General features: G+C 38.3%; 1 protein-coding gene across 6 annotated transcripts in view; it reads right to left on the reverse strand.

Moving 5' to 3' along the window:
* The window catches only part of LOC149776393 (protein white-like), a 78,625-nt gene extending 56,818 nt beyond the window's left edge, over positions 1–21,807 (reverse strand). The window contains exons 1-2 of one of the 6 annotated variants that reach the window (XM_089940756.1): positions 21,612–21,807; positions 2,975–3,315 (exon numbers count right to left, since the gene is read on the reverse strand). In XM_089940756.1, coding sequence (XP_089796882.1) covers positions 2,975–3,257 — 283 coding nt within the window. In that variant the 5' untranslated portion in view covers positions 3,258–3,315; positions 21,612–21,807. Of the gene's footprint in view, positions 1–2,731; positions 2,808–2,974; positions 3,316–4,198; positions 4,305–11,011; positions 11,033–12,830; positions 13,038–21,611 lie in introns of those variants that run through there. The other 5 variants (XM_089940754.1, XM_089940757.1, XM_089940755.1 and 2 more) reach the window with 5 other exon arrangements.
* Between the last annotated feature and the right edge of the window lie 263 nt (positions 21,808–22,070).

Consider the following 22,070-nt stretch of genomic DNA (forward strand, 5'->3'; position numbering starts at 1 on the left):
TGTACTGTAACAAAAGTCATGTCCCTCCATCATTCAGCAACCATAAGTAGAGAAAGCTGACAACCAAAGTTTGCCTAAGTCACATCACTATAGAGTTGTATGTACATATTTCTTGAAATCCAGATCGTAATGAGGGAAACTTTTGTGTGGAAACAAAACTGGGTGTGTTCAAGAATCAGGGGCCACATTTCAGCTAAGTGATGCAGATCAAACATTTAATTTAAGAAACAAACTGAGCCAAGGAATCATCGAAACAAGGCTGCAATGAAAACAATGTTGAAATCCAATAAGAGGCATTGGAGTTAATGTACGGAAAGAAAAGAGGAAGAGTAAAATAAAATTAAAAAAACATGGGCCAATGCTCCGCTAAAAACGCTGCATGCTGAACGGTTAGCTCAGCGACACTGAAACCCAAACTCAGCCAGGGTCATGTCGATATCAAGCTGTATATTACATTTTAAAATCTGGAGTTCTTGTTCAGAAATGAAAGTTAGTTTTACAATCAGGGGTCGTAACTCTGCTGAATAATGGGGAAAGCTGACAGTTGAATTTAACTAAGGTCATTTAACATTAAGCTGAATACAAACTTTAGTTCAAAAACAATCATAATTACTTGAGTTATTGTGAAGAAATTAAAGTGAATGTGTCCGACAACTACTGGCTATCTTCTGCTCAATAATAACATAGAAACTTCTGTAATGGCCTTATCATCAAGCTACCTACCAAATTTGTTTGCAATCCAATGAAAAACTAATGGAGTTGGTATGTGGAAATGAAAGTTTGTTGGTACAGCAGCCATAGGATATAATTCCATTAAATGATGCAGAAAAATAAAACAGACGATGGCTCAGAAATATTACACTCCCCATGAAGTAATTGTGCAGAAATTAAATTTAGTGCGTCTGATAATCAAGGGGTATACAAATCAAGTTGAGGCTGCGACATCGTAGCTACAAGGGGCATAGCTTCCCTAAACGATAATACAGCATGCTTAGAAAGTCTCGTCAGTATCAATCTGCATCCCACATTTTGTTAAACGCAGCAATAATTAAGGGAGTTGTTGTGAGGGAAAGGAAAGCCTGCTGGTCTGATAACTTGGGATAATAACTCCGCTAAAAATGGCAAAGAGTGCTGAAAATCGTACTTATCGAGGGTTCCGTCAATGTCAAGCAGTATAATGAATTTGGTCAAAAACCAATATTATACTGAAAATAAGGTGGATGGGAATGTCATTCAGGTCTATAGCTCCACTAAACAAAGACAATGAATACTGACTATCTAACCTGGCAAAGGACTCATCAATATAAAATGTAATATACCATTTGCAATGTACAAAATGTTAATTAAATGATTTATGGAGCAGAAACAAAAGTAGATGTTATAAATGGAAAGACAAAGAGACGAAAGATGTAAGTACAGATGGATCTAATTTGGTATTCATTTAACACTCCACCTATACAACCTCCAACCACCACCCAATAAAGAAAACCATGAGTTAATTGGCATTAGGTTGATTTTTATTTTGCACGTGCCAGCTTGGATCCTATTTATTTCAAGGGGTTTCCACTGGGACCCGGAGAAACTTAAGAATTCAAAATACAGATTTATATATTGAACATATTTATATAGTTATGCTTTTCCATGGCAGTCTGTCAGGTCTCTTAGAAAACAAAGTGTTTTAATGACTTTACCTCATTGTATGATAGTTGTTAATTTACAAGCATATCCCATTCACATAATTGGATTATGTTGGCACAAACGGCTTCATCAACAGCTAAATCCTTTTTGAAGAGAATTCAAACTTTTATGTAGGTGTGGATATTGCAATCAAAAACTAGAATCATGTCTCTGTGAAATATAAATTTGCTTGTTTTTCCCAGTTCTGTTAAGTTCCTCTGCCACTAAGAATGAATAACAAATATATTCCAAAAGTGCACATCTACCGATCACTGCCAATATAACCTTCTGTACACATATTCTGACAATTACCAATTATATCCAATGTGCATATCTACCGACCACTACAAAATATATCCACTGTACATATCTACAAACTACTATCACCTAGTGATTAGAGCGTCCGCCTCGGATGCACGAGGTCGCGGGTCCGAACCCCGGCCGAGTCATACTAGAACCTTACAAAAATGGTACTAACAGCTGCCTCGCGAGGCTCTCAGCTTTAAGAGGTTAGTGTTAGTACTGCTTGGTCTGGTGACGGGATAAAGTGAAGTCGGGATAATGTCTGCGGCATGACGCCTGAGTGCTAGACATCACTATAAACTGCCACACTGCAGACATAGTAGCGATATGACTGAAAAAATGTTAAAGCTATGTTAAAAATCCAAATCACAAACATACACGCACACACACACTACTATCAATTATATCCACTATACATATCTACAGATTATGATCATTCGTATCCACTGTGGATATCTAAAGACAACAATCAATCATATCCACAGTGCACATCTACTGACCACCACTAATCATGCCCACTGTCCACATGTTCCGACCACTACTATTCATGCCCGCTCTACAAATCTACCAACCATACTAATCACGCCCATTGTACACATGTACCGACCACTACTAATCATACCCACGGTACACATCTACCGACCACTATTAATTTTGCCCACGGTACACATCTACCGACCACTACAAATCATACCCACTGTACTCATCTACTGACCACTACTAATCATGCCCACTGAACACATATACTAACTGGTACTAATCTTGCCACGGTACACATCTACCGTCAACTACCTACCAAATCCACTGCATGTTTATCGACCTCCACCTATCATATCTAACGGTTTCTAATCTCTTTAACGATATGAATAATCGCGTGAGATTACGCATGCGCACATGCATGAAACACGATAGACGCATTGCAGGATCACATAGTCCGCACCTCTTCTTCTAAAACTGCATAAATGATAAAATACACTTAGTTTTTTTGTCTTACCATTCCGCAGAATTGGCTTAGGTCTTGCATAAGGATCTGGACCTCGACAATATCCGCGAGAAGGTGGATTTAAATGTACATTAATATTCTGCCACGTCAAGGTTACCGCTTCATGACCATCTAGCAGACTTGAAGATCCCTTCTGCCTAAACTGGCTTGCCACTTCATTTTGTGTCAATACAGATGAATGATTTCCAGCAATGCTTCCATACGGAGTTGGTGGTTCTAAATCTACACGAACTGCAGCAAAGTTTTTGGACAATAATGGCTTTTCCTCATCCATAATGATACGTTATTGTTACGGTATCTATACCAAGTCAGTATCTCACAAGAACTCCACACTGCAATATCGAGAAAACAACTGTCAATAGATATTGTCAATTCATAATTGTTCATAGAACACCAATTTTCATGAATTTCGTTTGTCACAGTATACAGTTTACATGCATGTATCTGTTTCATTTTTTTTCTGTTTACATCTATATTACCGTTTAGTATTTTATTATTGATGCTATACTTATATATATATATATATATATATATATATATATATATATATATATATATATATATATATATATATATATATATATATCTGACTATCCCATGATTAGTCAGTTATCATTATGTAGCCGTATAGTCATATACTAATTCTTAAATAGTTAAGAAGACAGACCTAAAAAAAAATAGTTTAAACTGCTACTGTTCTTATAAAACACGAGAAAATAAAGAGACTAATTTTCTGCCTTAACCCATAACGCCATCCATCTCGGAACGTCCGCTGTCTTTTCCGTATTGCCTATTTTGAACTTCTCTCAAGCCCGAAGTTAGTATTATGTTATCATGACTTTATTTATATCACGGCGACTCGATTAAGTGTCGTTATTATAGAAGAGTTGGTAATAGCGTGAAGCTATTGAAAATGGATGATTTCCTAAATTTGTTCATTAAAAAGTTGTAAGAATAAAATCAGTCTTAAAATTACATTATTTCATTGATAACTGATAGTGCATTAATTGTTATTTTCAACACCTAATATTTTATTTGGATGTATTTTTCGCATTCACATTCGTATGTACTGCCATCCGAAACTTTACATTTTGAAAGCATCACCAAGATTACCTCCGACACATTTTCAGAGAGTGAAGATATTTGTATCGCATATAATACAGAAAGAAAAAACGCAATACTGTATGTTGAGATAGAAACAAAAAGAGCACTCACCTAGTATAAAATGGTGTTCAAAAGGTGAATTATTAAATTATAATTCTGATACATTCCGTGCCTTTTAGAAACAATGTGACTACTACCTCATATTGACACCCTGCAACAAGTTAGTAATAGTTACCTGGAAAGGGGATATATACGTATAGGTACATTCAATGGATGGATGTTATCTTGCTTTCATTGATAATCAATACACTTAGTGGTCAAGGTTTGATATCAAGCCAGTAAATCTCATGTAACCTGTAGATGAACTTAATTTATAATACATTTACACTAATCTAGTGCATTTTGTACATGTAGGTCTACACTTGTTATATCACCTATATTTGTCCACAGGCATAAATTGTGTCGTTATAATGGGTTTTCAGTGCTTTCTTATGGGTTTATTTGCTTGCCAATCATTACAAATATAAACTGACTGATAGATGGAAGGAGAGAGATCTAGATCAGAAATGAATGAATAATTTTATTAAATTTTAAATCCAAACCTTGTTATACCACTATTCCATTAAACTCATGTGAAATGTGCAGTAACTTGTTGAAAACGAAAATCAGCTCGTAACAATTTAAGTTTACGAATTATGCCCCCCCCCCCCCCCCCGAGAACAGAGGTAGTGACTGCGCGGTGATCACGTGGTATTAAACGAGCAATCCTGACAATCCGACCCCTCTTTCAACATCCTAATGAATTTTATAAATCCACCAGTAAACATATTAAGGAATTATAGGCTTTAAAATAAACAATCAGGGACATAAAGTGCAAAGTGATCATGAAAAATGTTAATCAAATTCAGCAAATGTTCATGAACATCAAGCTTCACCAAATTTGGTTGAAATCCAATAACAATTACGTGATAAGCTATTATGCAGAAAAAGGCGACCGAGTCAGGCAACCATGTGATATACCTCCGCTGAAACACAACACAGACTGTGTATGTATTTATACATGCAATAGAAACCACCAGCAGTCTATATAGCATCAAGCAATCTACCAATTTTGGCTTGAAATCCAAATTTATATTAAAGGTGTTATTGTACAGACATGAAAATGGATAGGGTCCAACTGTCAAGGGCTATAACTCCACTAAAGTATAATGATTTCGATGCAAGCGACAGGCAAATTCATGATTCAAGAGAATAAAAGTCTTGAATTTAATCTAATAAAAAGTGCGATAATAATAGTTTATCGTGAATGTATAAAGATTTATTACAATATCCACTGATAACAACCGCCTAATCAAAACCTTAGACTCAACAGGAGCGATATGACATGTAATTCTCTAAGTATAATGCTATCGATGCAAAGTGGTTGTATCGTTACAATTCATGAAAAGGCTTGGAACTGAATGGGGTATGACCCATGACAAATAATTCTGAAACTGTATATTCAAGACAGTGTAACTTTGTGCCATTATTTACAATCTAAAAGATACCATTATTATTTCATGTTCTCTTTTCTCAATGTATTCACAGTCTGAATAGTCTAGTCATTTTTAACTTTAATGTTTAGTGTCCTCGTATCCATGCGGGATTTAATAACGAACATTATGAGTGATCTATTTATTTATTTATTTGTTTTAAATTTGTGAAAAAATATTCTTTAGTCGGACTGAATGTGTGATTATTTAATCTGAAATTTTAATGTTCTTTTATCCCATACGAGATGGTGATACACAAAAATAAAATTAGTCCATGATCGGTATATAATAATAATAATAATAATAATAATAATAATGAGGAGGAGGAGGAGGAATTTGTATAGCGCCTAATCTTAAGAACCTCTAAGCGCTTTACAATATTAGACAACACCTATAAGATAAAAAAAAAACATATAATGATATGATTACAAACACCATGAAATTAGAAAACAAAAAATCATGCTGAGATTATTTAAGGTAGGAAACATTATGAGGTCTTTAAGTTTGTTCTTGCAGTCGAAATAAGTGAGTTTTTAGAGCACTCTTGAATATGATCACTGTGTCTTTATGTCTAAGTTCAGTGGGCAATTCATTCCATGTTGCTGGTCCCTGGTATGCAAAAGAACGCTGTCCATATGAATTTGTTTTCATAGTGGGAATAATGAATATACGATTGTCAGAAGAGGAGCGTAAGTTTCTTGCTGGTGTGTACACATCGCTGGGGTCGGATAGGTATGTTGGACTAGAGTCTGTCAGTGAAACGTAGCACAGAGAACACATTTTGTGATTGATTCTGGATCGAATGGATAGCCAGTGTATGGTACAGAGCAGCGGGGATGTGGGCTCTGATCGTGGTACTCTAAGTTTGATCCGAGCAGCTGTGTTTTGAAATTTTTGAAGTTTTTGGAGTAGATATTGAGACGAACCAGACAGAATTGAGTTACAATAGTCCAGTCTTGAAAGTACTAATGAACATACGATTGTTTTAGTGGCATCAACTGAAAGATATAATACTTCTTCTTCACGTATATTGACCATTGTATTTATTTTATTCCTGAATCATGCGTTATGACAAAACCATTCATGGGACCACACCGACATCCACACACACGCATGTTAGTGGTTCCATTCAAGGGTTGTAATTATATGCCGATCTTATTTTGAAAATAAATCTTCCTCTTTTTAGTTTCATAAAAAAATATTTACATAGCTATTATTATACACATGGATTGAAGACGCTATATAAAATTTTCTATGTAGCAGAGTTGGGGACATCTTTGCTAGCCAATGTTCCGATAACCCGATCTACACCTCAGCATATCGTGTCTGTGAAGTTCATTGGATGCGGCGGCAAGCCACCGTATCCAACCAAAATTAAGTTGTTTAAATTTGAACACTGTTCCTATATGATCGAGACAATGGGAGCACACTATTGGAATGGACTGATAAATAAGCACCTTTCTAGTGCTGGTCCGTGTTTGCACAAATACCTATCACCGAAATAGACCTGTAATGGCTTTCCTTTGGCACATAATCATATTTTCGATGTTAAACTTACAAAGTATCCTTTTCAGGTCAATTGCTACGACCTTTTTTTTGGCCGAGGTACAATGCACCACGCTATTGACTAATTGGCAACACATGAAATCCAATAGATGTCGCTAGGATAAAACACCGATATAGCTGTTCGATCCGCCAAGGTGTAGATAGGGTTATCGGAACCTTGGCTAGCGAAGATGAGTTGGGGCATTTCAATGGTTTCACCGTGTAACAATTTTTTTTTTGTTCATTTGTAGTAAGTGTTATTTCCTAATTGCTTACGCCTCAAAAAGTAGAGAAAATGGCTACTATTCCCCAAAAAACATTACTTAGGTGATATTTTGACATTAATCTTATTTTCCAGAACATTCCAGATAAATTCAGTGCTGAGTAAACTTGGAGTAACTTCTAGAACTTTGCAGCAGTATAAATAGTAGCATAAATACAGGGGCCTTAAGCCCACCAGTTCAGTTTAGTTTCAGCTGCCTAAGTGGATATATATATATATATATATATATATATATATATATATATATATATATATATATATATATATATATATATATATATGCGTTTTCTGAGATGGCATCAAGAGGATGCAAGCATCCGGCAGACGCATTTTGCTATGTCTGCGGACAATTTATCAAGACAAGAGCGAAAAGGTACTCCGTGGAAGTATCTGTTAAGATGTTTGAGGACTACACGGCACATTTCGGCATGCCTGTCGGGGATCAAGACAAACAATGGGCACCTCATTTCACCTGCGAGCACTTGCAAAAACAAACTCTAGAAGGTAAAATGGACAATTATTGATTGGAATGTTATGTTATAAAATTTGTTAAGATTTTAAAAATTGTAAACCTTAATTTTAAAATGTTTTACAATTTTCAATGTTATTGACAACATGTATCATGTCTGCAAAATATTGGGAGAATTTCTTGCAAATTAGTCATGGGGAAATAAATGTATTATTTGTAGGATGGTACAGAGGGGAAAAGAGTCATGAAGTTCGCTATCCCAAGAATTTGGCGGGAACCCACTGACCACAAAAGCAACTGCTACTTCTGCATGGTGGACCCTTCCAAAGGTCAGACTGGCAAGAATGCATCTGATATCACATATCAGGACCTTCCTTCATCCATCGCCCCGGTGCCACACTGCCCCGAGCTTGCCGTACCAACTCATCCGGAGAGAGAGAGCAGCCATCTTTAGAAGACAGCAGCAAGTTAGAGAAAGAGGAAGACGTTGTAGATCCAGATGACAATTTCAGATGTGGAGTTAAGGAGAAAACTCCATACTACCCCAACCAAAAAAGACCTCAACGACTTGATCAGAGGTCTTGGTCTTACCAAGTCCAATGCCGAGCATTTGACGTCCAGGCTCAATCAGTGGAACGTGTTGGATGAAAGTGTGCAAGTCGCCAATCAGAGAAAGCGTCACCAAGCTTTTTTTCCCCCAGCTTCTTCATCCGTCAAGATAGGCTTTGCTTCTGCCACACTGTTACCAGTCTGTTCGAGATAATCAGAATCACCTGTAACAAGGAGTGGCCCCTCTTCATTGACAGCTCATCCATGAGCCTCAAAGCTGTGCTGCTCCATATGGGAACAAGTACCCGTCTCTTCCACTGGCCCAATCGGTGCACACCAGCATCAAGATCTTCCTGGACGCCTTGAAGTATGATGAGTACGGCTGGGAGGTCATCGGAGACTTCACAATGGTGGCATTCCTGGTGGGTCTCCAATGCGGTTTTACCAAGCTTCCCTGCTATCTTTGCCTTTGGGACAGCAGGGACACCAAGGCGCACTACCACAGGCGGGACTAGCCACAACGGACCGAGTTCTCTGTGGGAAGGAACAACGTCAAGTGAGAATCACTGGTGGACCCCCGGAAGGTGCTGCTGCCACCACTGCACATTAGACTGGGCCTTATGAGACAATTTGTCAGATCTCTAGATAAGGAGTCGACAGCCTTCAAGTAAGTACCTTCAATACTTCTTCCCTAAGCTTTATGAGGCAAAGGTCAAAGCCGGTGTATTCCTTGGACCACAGATAAAGAAGATCTTGGAGTGCATTGAATTTTCCAAGAAGCTCACTAGTAATGAGAAAGCAGCTTGGAACAGCTTTGTCGCAGTAGTTCGGGGCTTCCTGGGCAATCACAAGGCCGAAAACTATCTGGAGCTGGTTAAGACTCTGGTGAAGAACTATGGCACGATGGACTGCATGATGCCCCTCAAGTCCATATCCTTAATACTTATCTTGATAAATTCAAGGAGAACATGGGTGCGTACTCGGAGAGGCAAAGCGAGCGCTTCCACCAGGATATACTGGACTTTAAACGCCGCTACCAAGGGCAGTATAACGACAACATGGTGGGACTCTACGTTTGGAGGATGATTTGTGAAAGTGATTTACAGATAATCGTAAATCTCGAAAAACTACTCACTTCTAAATCTTGTATGATCATTTTTCTATTACTTTAGTATAAATACGTGGTAATTTTTATTCATACATTGTTTTCTCCTGACTTTATTTGAACGAAATACCATTAATTGGCCCGTTTTCTCACTGGAAAGAGGTAAATTTCAAAATATCACTGTCCTGTTCACAAAAGCAAAGTTTATGGGGAATGATAGCTATTTTCTATTCTTTTGAGGCATAAACAATTACAAAATAACACTTACTATCCAGGAACAAAAATTGTGTTATATAGTGTTTTTGGTCCCCAAAACGGCAACTTTACAGCTAAATATCTTGTAAGTTATTAGTCCAAATTAAATCAAAATCGATGATTTTTCTTAAATTGATTGAACCTCAAAGTGTATTCAAATTGAAAAAAATCTTAAAGTACAAAATTGCATATGCAAATGAGATTGGCGGAGCGATCTGATGTCATTTTAGGGATTAGTGGCACTTAAGGACCTTTGTTTGCCGAAGATAAATTGGAGTCGCCCGTGAAAATCATGTGCAATGTAACGAAAACAAAAGTGAAACAAAATCCCATGATGAAATATCCAAAGACGATAGAAACGATCAAGTAAGCTTAGTTATGATTGCATCATCCATGACTTCTGGGAATAACATGATGCAATTCATATCATGTATGACGCAATACCAGCTTTAAATTGCATCATTCATTGTTTTGTCTAAAAAGTACTGACAAACCTAGTTGAAGATATATTCATAGATACAGCCAAAGAAGTATTTTAATCATTTCTGGTTTAAATTGAGATCCATTCCCTTTATAAATCACTTATCCTCCGCCATTCCCAAGTCAAGGGTTGTAAATCCCACAAAACCAAACCAAAAGCTGAAGCCCATATCGTTTTTGGTACTGCATTATCGAACAGAAGAATCGTTATGCAAGTCCCTTACTGCACTCGTCGCGTGATCTTTAAAGTGCTTGTTTACCTGTCACGTGAAAATAAGCGATCAATACTCTCTATCGATTTACCTGTGCATTTGCCAAACCTCAATATTTTTCAACACACCCACTACTTGTCGGGGCGGAACGCTGATCGTGGATCCGGTTCATTTATCTGTTTATTATAACTATGACCAATGATGTGCCGATAATCACTGTATGCGTAAAGCGATAACTATAGGGCACTCGATCATTTGTACGTTTCCTGTCGTATCTAATCGATTTATCAGACAAATTAATAATTTAAAAAATAGTCAGTTTTTCATCCGCTCATGATTAAAGACGTTATTTTTGCACTAAGCTTTTATTTGGTTTACCACAAGCATGTGCTTATAATCAGCAAACGTTGATAACAGTAAGCAGTCAATAAACCATTGTTTCATCTGAGGAAATATGTCACGTTGTGAAGACAGCCTTCATGTATACAACTTACCTGGGGTGGAGAATGTCGCCACGATCTTGGCGACTAACCTTTGTTGCGCAAGACTGAGGCTTGAATCGGTACTGGAGTGAACAAAGCGGCGGCTAGCTTCAAAGAGACGAAGTAACTGGTAAAACCAGAAGAGATTGTTTATTCACACACAAGCCGTGGCCTAGCCGCGGAAGAAAGTAATTTGATATGTGCGTGAGAAACTAGGCAGACTACAGTTCAAAGAGACACCAGTATCAAATCAGGGCTGAATTAGTGAAATATCGGCGGGGCACCTGTCCGAAGCTGATTCTAACTGAGAGTTGTACGTTTATATGTAGTATGTAAAAACTGATTACTAAAATTATGTTAGAATGTACAAGTGACCTTACAGAGTTAATATCACCTACATATTTGTTGTTGTTGTTGTTGTTGTGGGGTTTAACGCCATTTTTCAGCACACGATAGGCTATGCAGGGCGGCCAGTATTAATGGTGGAGGAAGAACCCAGTAAAACCCCGGGAAGAACCACCGACCCACGAGAAGCTACTGGCAAGCTTTCTCAAATACCCACATTGCCTACTTATTTGAGTTATTTACCTATCGTAACGTCCTGTAGAGAAATTAGTAGTATACAAGACTGGATTGTTAGCCTGTAATCGGAATTAATTGTGTAATTTGCAACTCTGTGCATTGTTTTGAATTATTGCATTTATTAATGTGTTATGTAAGAACTTATAATTGTTTTAATTTTGAATTTGAATATATAGTTGTGAATATATTGTGAAGTATTTGCATATTTGTATTCGAATTATGTGTGTACCTCCTATGATTGGCAAGGTAAGGAATCCATATAATTGTGTGATGTTGGTAGTTACTATATCGAGAATTAAAAATGTGTACTCATGTCACGGAAGTTGTTGATGTATGCATCAGGAGTCGTTAATACCGTTATTGTATTATTACCCTTATTTTATCGCACTAGCGTGTATGGAATTTTTCGATGTGAGTGTTTACGTGACCTAACGCCTTTAATAGCCTTTATGCTGATGAAAGGTTGCCTGAGGGTGTGAGATTGTCTTCATCGAAAGGGAGACTAAACTATACGTCTCTTATTCTTTACAGAAAAGCTTTCGGTGCGGTTCTGAGTTGTTCGGGTTGGACCGAGTACCACCCAAAGGTGACGAGGTATGGAGAAGTGGTTATAGAGGTCACAGAACCGGATAGAATAACGGAGGCATACGTTTGAAGGCATGCCGGATAACAGCAGTGCAGAAAGTCGTAGCCGAGGGACTGAAGGGGGTGATGGAGTACCAGTCAAGGAAAAGGAAATATAACACATGAGTAAAGTAGCAGGGACAGGTGAAAACACTCTCACGTCAAACATCAGATGATGAAATTGGCAGATTAAATAGGTCGACCGAGTGGAAAAATTGTGGAAATTTACTTATGTTGTTTGAATATTTAGATCTGCTATTAAATTGTTATTTCTCACATTTTATTTTATGTGTATTATCCACCTAGACCGTCGGCATTGCTGACTGGGGGCCCGGAGCTGTATATGCATCTATTTAAAAATGTTAAAGTGTTTTTCCTCCTACCATATTAGCAAAAATACACTAGGAAACAACGTTACAAAATCAAAGTATTTTTTATATTCGTGCCTTGATAGCTTTATGGCTTCTTTTAGACTGGTAGCACACATATTGTATCTGTACTCATATTTACTAAAAGTAAATTATTACAAGTCACCGTGACTGGCATTGATACCTGTTAAGTGTAAATACGAGAGAGAGAGAGAGAGAGAGAGAGAGAGAGAGAGAGAGAGAGATTAATTCACTACCTGTTAGAGTCTCTCGAATCCCAATAGTTGTACTGCCATTAAGTGGTCGTGCATTTGAAAAGATCCTCTTCGTGTCATAGCCTACATTATATACCTAAGGTCACTGTTATACAAATATACAAGTTTATATAATGACTAATGTACAGTGTACTATATAGTAAGACAAGAACGTGAGACAGGTATCAAATGATCATAGGTGGACAGAACACTATCTTAATGATGAACTTTGGGCTATCATGCCGGTGTAAGTCCCAGAAGAGACAGATATAAGTAGATCATTGACACCAGTAGTAAGGTCACAAGGTGGGACTGAGCTGAGCTGGTTACCTATGACTGATTAAGTGATTCAGGTACGAACGTGATACTATTGGTGAAAAAATGCATACATGACCGATCGCATTTGCTTATGACCGTAATGGTTAGCTTTATTTAGTAGCGAGCGTCAAGTAAGGAAAGCGAGTAAATAGTTTAGTAGAGTCGAGATTTAAAGAAAATAACGAACTAATTTCAATGAATGATTTTATGATTTGATTTGTAAGTATTTTGAGTATTAATGATATAGTCGGCACAAAATGTCCTCGTAATTATGTTTGTAGAAACCAAATGATAAGATTGCATCTAACTGTGATGGACTAAAGTGGCGATATTTTCTGAGAGATCTTAAAAGTCGAAGACATTTTCTGAGAGATATTAAAAGTCCGAGACAATGGGGTCATGTCATGTAAAAAGGTTCAAATATCCAGATCTCAGCCAAACTTATCAGTTATTTTGTTCTCGGATAAAATCGACATTATCAATTTCCAAGTTTGATTAATCATTCGAATACATTATTAGTAGTGATAGGGGGCTGCTTAGCGTCAACGGAAATCTCAGTCAAAAAGAGCGTCATGGGGAATTTAACATGGGGAATATTGGGTTGTTTAGCGTCAATGTAAATCCCAGTCAAAACGGTCGTGGGCACGGTTAGCGTCAAAACTGTTACTGGCCGCCTGGGCGCGTTTAGCGTCAAAGGAAATTTAACATGGGGATTTTAACATGGGTGGAACTATAGGAGGGACAAAAATTTGTTGGGCCTGTATATGGACAATATGAACGGAACAGGTGGGTGATGTCATAGTACTGTTTTTATGCAAGAAAGCACATCTTTTCGAGGCAATGGAGTGGACCTGAAAATGGCCTTTGTTCTTTTTCTATTCTTCTAATTCCTTATTTTTCTCCAAAAGCATCTCAATTTTCGCATTACATTTGTTCTATTCTTTTTCTCATTTTTCCTCCTGTTTCTCCTTTTAATCCTCAATTTTTCCTCTTCTCATTCTTCTCTTCTTTTTCTATTCTTTTGTTTCAGGCTCTCTTTCTTATTCCATCTTCTTCGTCCTCCTTCTCCTCCTTTTCTTGCTTCATCAGCTTCCATATTTCCTTTGATTTTCTTACATTATTGATTTCCATCTTGACTTTATGGGGACTGTAATAAAAAATATTCACCCAGTTTTATTAGCATCTCTTCTATCATCCCCAAATTTTCCACGACTTCCTGCACCGTCTTTATTATATCCATTGTGTTAGAAGCCATCTTCTTGGTTTATTTAATGTTGCATAGCACGAAGAACAAGCGCTTGATTTTATATTTGTAAAGCATGGACGTGAAGGAAACATTCCTTACACTGACTTCACATTTTATCTACTATCCACACAAAACGGAAGAAAAACTATTATATACTATCTACCAACCCCAAATATACTATCTACACACGGGAAGAGGAAAAACACCTAAACTATACTATCCATACAACGTACTCCAGCGCACACAAACACACACTATACTATCCACACACGGGAAGAAGAAGGAGAAAAAACAAACCCCAAATGAAATATCCACACAATTTACGCCAACTCATACCAACACACACTCTACTATCCACACGGAAAGAGGAAAAAACTAAAATTTTACTATCCACACAAACGAACGCGACCGCATACAAACACATACCCTACTATCCACACATGAGAAGGAGAAAAAAAAAATGTACTATCCATGCAACGTACGCGTACGCATACAAGCACACACACATACACACACACAATCACATTAGAAAATGAGTGAGTTTTTATAGTCATACTACTCCACATTCACACGAATTGGCAACTTGAATGGTCTCTTATCTAGAGATTTGGTTAGCCCTGAAATGGGCTGTGTTTTGAACTCCAAATAGACATGGATACTGAGACATCTTCCAGGTTTGGCACCACAGACACATCGCCCGCTCCAGTCCTGCTCCAAATTGAAGGTTATGGGTGGTAAATAGGAGGGGGTTGAATGGCTTCACTCTCCCAGTCTTCACTTTCAAGGATACTGAAGACTTCCCTCTGTCTTCTCCTATTCCACGCTCGTAGATATTGTGACCTCCTTATCTCCTGCGCATGCAGTTGTACTGGTACTGGCTGTGGTGATGGTAGAGGCTGCGGTACTGGTAGTGGCTGTGGTGATGGTAGAGGCTGCGGTACTGGTAGTGGCTGTGGTGATGGTACTCATACCGGCCGTGGAGGTGTCCTCACCTCAGTCTTGAACTCATACAGGGGCATTATCATGAGGTCAAATTGAGTTTGGCAGGTATCACCAGGAACGGAGAAGTGGAAGAACCTGAGGCTACTGGCGACGCGGTCATCGTCGTAGCAGGTCAAAGTTTGCGAATATAACGTTGCGTCCTGGCCTAAGTATCTCACTTGCAGGTAGAATTTGTTTTCTGTGGGCTTTTCTGGGGACTTTTCTTTCGTTCTGAGGCTGTGACATGGTCTTGAGGCCGTTGCTCTCTTTTTCTTCTTCTGGGTCCGTTTGGCTCTCTGGGAGTGACTTTTTTCTTGGGGAGGACTTTGGGGCATTGGGGTCCCGTTCAAAGAGAGCAAATGATGACACGTCCTAGATAACCGATACCTCCAGGTTTCAAAATTATTTGCTTTTTGGTTTGAGGGCCGATGCGGGGATCGTCCAATTGCGTCAGGACTACTTTGTTTCTCTCAAAAAAGCGTTTGGTTTGATGAGGAATGTGAATGAAGCCTTGCAGTAACTGACGTGCTGTCGCGGTAAACCATCGTAAGACTTCATTGAGACTGGCTTGTAAGACAAGAGCATGTATTTGTTGATTTTTTCGCGACTGATTCCGTGCAAGGCACGAATTAATTTGACGGGAAGATAAGACTGAAGAGACGTCATGTTGACGCTGTGTGAGACAGTCCCAAAGTGTTTGAAGCTTTTATAGATTTTTGTAGTTGTTATTGTTAATTCGACGACGGGACGTGTACACGATAACCCTCCGGCTTGGCACCAGTAGTGAAAAAGATGGATACGAAATCACAAAAAATCGGGGGTGATGGGCTTGGTATCCACGAGAAAATAGGTGTGCTAGGTTTCAGTGGCGTCGTCGTACGCACGAGTCAGCCAAAGCGTTCCTAACTGTTTGGCTAAGTCTTGCACCTGTGATTTACCTATATGGTTTTTAAACAAGACCACGTAATGGGCATTGAGAATGATGGTGCGATGGGCTATACTTAGTTGAAACAAATTTCGGGTGATATAAATTAACTGGCATTATAATGATGCTCTTTGCACGTAAACCACAGTTTGATGTCTTCGTTTTTTCCTAACATGCCGTCGAAAATGACCAGATGGGTTTGACTGGGGTCAGACATGATCTCGTCATCTTCGCCAGAAATGCCTTTCACAAACACGATGAAATCTCCTTAACTTTCTCGCAAGAGGCTGTACGCCGATTGCCACTCTTTGTAAAACTACACGATCCGTTGAGATGGACGATCGATCAAATGATGAATATGTTCGATCAAACGTTTGACAAATTCAGTTTTGCCTGAATAACTAGATCCGGCAACTAACATGTTAAAGAGATGGCGAAGATACAACGCCTCCCAACTGGCACAATCTAAATGTTTGTCGATGACTTTGAAAGTGGCGGAATAGGGAGCAGAGACAGCAGAGGTATAAAAAAAGTGCAGAGAATGTCACTTTTGTCACGAAGACAGACAATACAAGAATTTTTATACTTTTTTCATGACACGTTTATTGCAAAATCAAAAGGAACACGACTAACGACAAAAATACATAAAAGCCAAATGGTTACGTACAGCGATAAAACACATACCACAACGATCAAATTGGAATATAAACTAGTCAGTGTAAAACATATTTTAATAACAAAGGTGTCCTAGGTACAGTGTGTAATGTTCTTAAGTCTTTACATTGGGTACAGTCACACAGGCGTCCTCCCGGAATGGTCTTTCGGGTATGTCCATGAGAGTCATTTCCTGAAGAGTGATTTTCATCGGTGTCGGGTTGTTCCTTTGGCACTGTCACTAACACAGATTTAAAAGTTACTTTTTTCACTCTCTGTCATGAATTTGAGCCAAGACTTTAGCTACTGTGCGAGGCGATAAATCGCGTTTATGCTTCTTACTTTCTTCTCCTTTCTACACGAAAGGATGCGATCGTTTCATCTGCACTGCAAAAAGTCAAATGACTACATTTTAAACATTACGGGTCCCTATATCAATGTCATACTAGTGTCATTCCTATATAAAGGGTCAGTGTTTTCCCTCCCAGTTTTCATTTCACTCTCAAACCGACCAGAACTATGGAAGAACCCACACAGATCGAACTTCTGATCAGAGTTTTGCGAGGTGTCATACGAAAGTTTTCTTAAAAAAAGCCGACGGACTACTCCCCTCCTTTCGAGATAAAAGTCAAGATGCTTGCTATATCTGTAAGTAGAAAGGGCATTAGGCTACAGAATGTCCAGACCGTCAAAAAAGGAACACAGCAGTCAGATAAGACAAAAGGCAAGATACCTGTTATCATTGGCAAGGGAAAGGACATTGGTCTTCAGACTGCACTAAGAAACAAGAAGATCAAGAAGAAGATAGGGGTTGCGAACAGGAAGAAGAAGAGGAGGTACCCTCCCAAAAGGAAGAACCCAGACTCGTCCAGAAAGAAAACAAAAGAGAAGAAAAGAAGAGGAGAAAGTGAGGAAGAAGAGGAAAAAACTGAAAGTTAAGAAATTCAACACAACAAAAAAAGAGAGCGTGAACAAAGACACAGAAGCATATGAACTTTTTAAAGTGTTGTGTTGTGAATTGGATTGTAAAATTTGTACCAGAATAGACCAGACAGAAAACGTAAATATCTCTTGGCTTGAACTTTTTAGAATAAGAACCTATACGCTCGCTTTCGGACACGTACATCATGGGGCCAACAAGGAATTTTGAGATTTAATTCATTTTGCAAAATGAATACTATCTCTTTTCGAGAGAGGTAGGTGGCCCTGAAAACGACCGTTGAATGCTTGTTTGTTTATTTTAAATTTCAGGAACGGGAAGTAATCAGCTTTAACTGCATTAAGCCTTTGCCACGGCCAAAGTCTACTTCTGGACTTGCTTCTCTCTATGATTTGGTAGAAATCACTTGGGTGTGTATCTCAGGCGTAGCAACAGGAATGGGCTGTTTGGCTTGGGAAGGTCTTTTTCTCTTGGGTCAAATTAACAAAAGTCTGATACATTTGTTTCAGACTCCTTAACTTTGCTAAAATGTCTAAGAGGACCGTCACCTGGGCGTCAGTAAAAGTCTTGACGCTTAACGTGCCCAGAACATTTTTGACTGAGATTTACATTGACGCAAATAAGCCCCCTATCACTAATATTAAATATGTGTGCGCGTGTGTGTTAAGGGTAAGCATACCAAACCATTTTGGACCTACACTGACACTATTTCTCATTCTTGCTTTGGTGAAGTTTTAGCAGCAAATTATAACCGATGATTAGTACAAATATAGCTCTGATTCGTTGAGCCCTGCACATTCTGAACCTGTTGGTAGACTGGTTGAGTTGTCTTACTCTTAACGTTTTAGGTTCTACATATGTAACCTTATTTTAATTCTTGAGATTGCAGTTAAGAGTTCCTTCTTCATCTTAAGTTTTGACCTTTATTGTTTTGCCCAGTTTTGTTTTCTCAATAGCTTCCTATGCATGCATAAAAGCTCGATGTCTGTATAAGTCATAAACTTTATATACATACGTACTCACTTATGCTGACAGATATATTTATATGATAGAGAAGCGTAGCACGAACTATTTTGTATCGTGGTATACCACGTTATTTCGGAACGAACCGTTGTTGTTGTTGTAGGGTTTAACGCCATTTTTCAGCACACGATAGGCTATACATGGCGGCCAGTATTAATGGTGGAGGAAGAACCCGGGAAAATTCCGGAAAGAACCACCGACCCACGAGAATTTACTGGCACATTGGCTGAATCCGAGACTCGAACCCACGCAGACAGAGGTGAGATGACGGTAATCCGTAAAGGACAGCACTTTAGACCACTCGGCCACTCGGGGCCCCCAGGAACGAACCGAGATACCTACCAAGGTATACCGCAATTATAATATAGGTCAGCAATTTATTGTCCAAGGGCAAGGGCCAGACTCTTTTTCTTTCTTTCTTTCTTCGGTTTAGTTTCTAGCTGTCAATAACGGGAAATTTATAACAAAATAACATATTCTATCCCATTACTATTTGGGAAAAATATGAATTATCTGGAGACAAAAAGTAAAAAAAAAAATTCAGCTCAAATGAAAATCCCAGCCCCCTCTCCCACCAATTAAATGGACAATCCCTTATACTATATGAATTTGCTATGTGTATGTTAATTGTTATGTACGTTGTAACATCAAAGCTGTAACTGAAGTGGGATGATTAAGCTTGCACTATAGCTGATGCTCTGAAAGACAATGTGCTGAGATTAGAGAGCCTGTTTAAAAAATAGGAAGTGTTGATACAAACATCTACATTTTTCTAGCCACACTATTTAAATAATAGTCAGGGTAAACTGAGTGGGATGTCAATGCCCGGGGAACATAATTATCAAAGATGGCGAGTAAACATAAAACACTATCATTTAACAAAAGAGAACATGATTAGTGGACTTGAGAATATACGTAAAGTTTAGAGAGAAATCAAGTGCACTAATTTCAAATTGTTTGTTGATTCGCAGTCTTACAAAGGTATACACACTTTCCGAATTTGTTTAGAAAATTTAGCTTTGGCCCAAATATGTTTCACAATAATCCATATGGCCACTGCGTATGCATACATGACACATGTGATCAATATATCATAAATATAATCATATTTGGATGTTCAACATTCATTTGTGACAAATACAAACATTTGTTGTAAAGAGGGATACTTTTTAAGACTATTTTGTCATGAATAATAAAATGACGGTGTTAATATCAATAAAGTCGTACAAAGATTCCTTGGAAATTTTCGTACTTTCGTTATTGACGGAAACTACCGACTTACCGGTTTAATAACAAGTACAGTGGTACGTACTATCGGAAAAAAATATCACTGCAATCTTGTGTACAGGTAAGAACACTCACATCTAATCTATGATGTTTTTCTTTCTGCGTTTGTATTGACAGATGTATGCACATAAAAACTATAACATACACGTGACTTAGATGTGGTTTCTCCTTCGCAACTTATCTTTACGACAGTTAAATCCACGATAAACTAACGGTCGTAAGTCATTACGACGCCATGACTCAGATGGCGAAGCCAAGTCACGGTCACTCACTTTCTTGATGTAATTTACATTACATAATTATAACGAAAGTATCTGGTCCGTAGTACCGTATCATCAGTGTTTGTTAATAATGTGGCGAACCTATAATAACAAACATGGGCGAAGTTGGGGTTTGAGGTTAAGGTGACCAAGCACATTCCTTTTCCATAAAACATATTATGCATTTCAGTTTTTAAAAAGAGAAATGTCTCCATTATAAGAAAAATGAGCCACCTCATTGTTAAAGTCTTACCCCGTTAGGAAACAAATCATATCTGCCAGTGAGAGAAGTGATATTCGGAAACAATAACAACGACCATTGACTGTCGAAAGTCAAAACCTCCATTTATTTCAACCATTATGTTTTATTTCCTGGAATTTTGAGCTGGCCTGGGTAATTCATGACTCTTCTTGATTATTTTTTGTTGTTGATATCTTTAATGTTTTCAAACTATTTTTAAATATCAATAATTGACTAGTCATTTATGTCTGTTCCACTTGAGATAGCTATGCAATTCTTCTGTGTCCTGTAGAAATGGGGCTATCCATCTTTGGTGATAATACTTAATTCCTACTTTTTGGTCTTTACAAAATTAAAATTTCATTTCGCCACTATTTAAATAATCGAAACAATTGCTAAGGTTGGCGAAAGACTTAAATGATCAAGTGTTAGACATCAAATGCTAATTGGTCTTACTATCTATTGCTAGAGGTTTATCACATCAAGGCACAGTATATGACGATTTGAAGATGTTGCTCCAAGCGAAGGTACTAGTACCGGTTTTTGACGTCAAAGGTCTGATCTGTGAAAATGATACGTAAATGAGGGTCATTGCAAAAATGAGTGGCCCAGAGTGACCGAGTGGTCTAAAGCGCTCTCCGTTACGGATCACTGACATGTCAACTCTGTCTGTGTGGATTCGAGTCTCGAGCTAAGCCAGTGTTGGTATGTGAGAAAGCTTGCCGATAGCTTCTCGTGGGTCGTTGGTTCTTTCCGGGGTTTTCCCGGGTTCTTCCTCCACCATTAATACTGGCCGCCATGTATAGCCTATCGTGTGCTAAAAATGGCGTTAAACCCTATAACAACAACATTGCATAAATGAATTATATCATAACATGGTACAAAACAGTCTTAGCATACTATGCAAACCTGTCAGTAGCTTCCTAGCTAAGTACACAAAGTAGGCATACGAATATTAGTATCAGTAGCCTCCCGTAGGTCGGTGGTTCCTTTCGAAGTTTCCCTACATAAAACTACACCGGCCGCTATCGCTAATCTAGCATGTGTTATAAAATCCCGTTAAATCCCACAAAACCGAGCCAAAAACTGGAATCCATATGGTTTATGGTACTGCATTATTAAACTGAAGAATCGTTATGTAAGACCCTTACCGCACTCGGTGTGAGGTATTTAAAGTGTTTGCTTACATGTCACATGAAAGGAAACATCAATACTCTCTATCGTTTTCCATGTGCACCTGTTGAACCTCACTATTTTTCAACACCCACACCCGTTGTCGGAGAGAGAGAGAGAGAGAGAGAGATTAATTCACTGTCCGTTAAAGTCTCTCGAATCCCAATAGTTATACTACTATTAACTGAATGTGCA

The sequence above is a fragment of the Sinohyriopsis cumingii genome, chromosome 18 (assembly GCF_028554795.1).
Source record: "Sinohyriopsis cumingii isolate HCF-2022 chromosome 18, ASM2855479v2, whole genome shotgun sequence".
NCBI classification, from domain to species: Eukaryota; Metazoa; Mollusca; class Bivalvia; order Unionida; family Unionidae; genus Sinohyriopsis; species Sinohyriopsis cumingii.